The sequence below is a fragment of the Suricata suricatta genome, chromosome 3, assembly GCF_006229205.1.
Source record: "Suricata suricatta isolate VVHF042 chromosome 3, meerkat_22Aug2017_6uvM2_HiC, whole genome shotgun sequence".
Classification (NCBI taxonomy): Eukaryota; Metazoa; Chordata; class Mammalia; order Carnivora; family Herpestidae; genus Suricata; species Suricata suricatta.
This window is the reverse complement of record NC_043702.1, coordinates 25330007-25331941: the sequence shown is the minus strand read 5'-3', so window position 1 is coordinate 25331941 and position 1935 is coordinate 25330007. Positions and strand designations below refer to the sequence as shown.

The following is a 1935-nucleotide window of genomic DNA, read 5'->3' as shown; positions in this document are numbered from 1 at the left end:
TTTTTTTAAGGCAAATCACAGAAGACAAAATTGAAAAGGTGCTCCGTTTATGTATGAGGAAAATGGATTGTAAATAGATCAGCCGCCTTGTGAGAACTTGGAAAATGTGCTGATACTTAGTAACTACCTCAGTTCTGAGGAATTTCCTTTTTAGCTTAGATTGCTATTACTTTGCCTTGGTAGAAATGAATCTGGTCTCCAAAATGTGGCGCAAAGAGTTATCCCTGTAGATCTTGTTAGATTGTTTTTAATTTAAAACCTTGAACTCTGCCCAGCTGTTTTCTTTCAGTCAAGTTCTCTACACCAATAACATTTTCCGAATTAAATATTCTTGAAGGTTCTTCTGGACTCTTACTGATTTGTTTTCTTTTCTTTGCATTTTTCCCTGTTACCCTTTTATTATTTAAATTGTCTCTTGCTTTTGAACTTGAACTATGGAATAAACAAATCATAGATTTTTCCATTCAAAAAAAAAAAAATCTCAATGTCGTTGAGTGATGGGGCTTGCTGTCCCAGGCTGCCTTCTTCGGGTCACTCCTCCAAGTAGGCTCCGCAGCAGGTGCTCACGCGTTCTGCACATCTGCCAGGCGGGGAGTCCCACAGACCCGTCCACTTTTCTAAGATCAAAAGTTGCAGCCTGAACTCTAGTAACAGCCCCCAAGTCGTGATCCCCCACCCTCTCTGCGCCTGCTACACAACTGACGAGCTGGATTGGGGCCAGAGAATGAGCCTTTGGGGAACCCCACTTTAGGCTTTCTCGCGGTGAAAGGGTCACCGCCGACACCCCCACCCGCTCTAGCCGACGTAGGCCCACCCAGTCCCAGCCCCTCCCCGCGGGGGTCTCTCGCCCAGGCTGGCGCACCTAGCGCGCCGCCGCTTTCAAGGTCCCCAGGAACAGTGGGTGCCGCCGCCCCCCGCCCCGCAACCCCAGGGCCATGCAGTTGCAGCCCGGCGGGCACTGACCTCGCGGCGGGCGGTGAACGCAGGGCACCCCGGCCACCCCGGCCACCCCACAAACGCAGGGAGCTGCGGAGCAGGCGTGCAGCCATGGCTGGGACGGCGAAGGGCGGCAGGGGCTCCGGACGCGTCTCCTCGGCGACCCGAGGGCGAGTGCACCGCGGCCCCGCGGTCTCCGGAACCACTTTACTGGGCTTACCGGGGTTAACCCCGCCCCTGGGCGGAGCCAGGAGCCGGAAGACCCGCCCACCCGACCCCAGCTGGCCCGCGAAGCGTCGCCTGAGGCGGCAACACTCTAGAGTCACCAAGTAGTGTTTGTTTTGAATTCCTGCCTTGCCATTTCCCAGAACTCATGAAACAATGGGTGATAATCAACATTTCAACGGGATGATAGTATGAATTATTGAAATTTATGAACTTCGTTTTTGGAGATGAGAAATCTCTGAGGGATTTTGAACTCAAAATAAGGTTTGTCAAGTGAAATTCAAAGGAGGTAAGGCAGGCCATTCAGGCCGTCCTACTGGTGGAGGACAGTTATCAAGGCCTGAAATTGGGCAAGTGACAATGAGATTTTGTATTAGGAATTAAGGACTTATTCACCAAATGCAGACTATCAGGAAGTTAAAAAAAAAAAAAAAAGGAGTTAATTCCAAACAGAAGGAGTTGAATTCAGGAGAGCACTAGCTCCGTGCAGGCTTGCCAAAATTCTAGACTTGGCTGGCCTTTAGTCTTAGGACCTCTGCCCGTAGAAGTCTGTGCCAGGGCATTTATAAGCTTCATGGGACCAGACTCTTGGTTTCTCAAGGTGATAATTGGCTGGTCAGGTTATCTGTCTGTTGGGGAATAAGAGACCTTTTTCTGCATGGTCTTGCTAAACGTCTGAAAAGTAATAAAACACTGCTTCAGCATGCCTCAGTGTGGTCTGAGGATCAAGGTAACAGCAGCACTACTTTTTGAATCATAACATTTTATGATGAG

General features: G+C 49.7%; 1 protein-coding gene across 8 annotated transcripts in view; it reads right to left on the bottom strand.

Moving 5' to 3' along the window:
- ACADL (acyl-CoA dehydrogenase long chain) overlaps positions 1–1129 on the bottom strand; it is a 50006-nt gene extending 48877 nt beyond the window's left edge. For all 8 annotated transcript variants that reach the window (XM_029933922.1, XM_029933926.1, XM_029933925.1 and 5 more), the window contains exon 1: positions 964–1129. In XM_029933922.1, coding sequence (XP_029789782.1) covers positions 964–1049 — 86 coding nt within the window. In that variant the 5' untranslated portion in view covers positions 1050–1129. The remainder of the gene's footprint in view (positions 1–963) is intronic.
- Between the last annotated feature and the right edge of the window lie 806 nt (positions 1130–1935).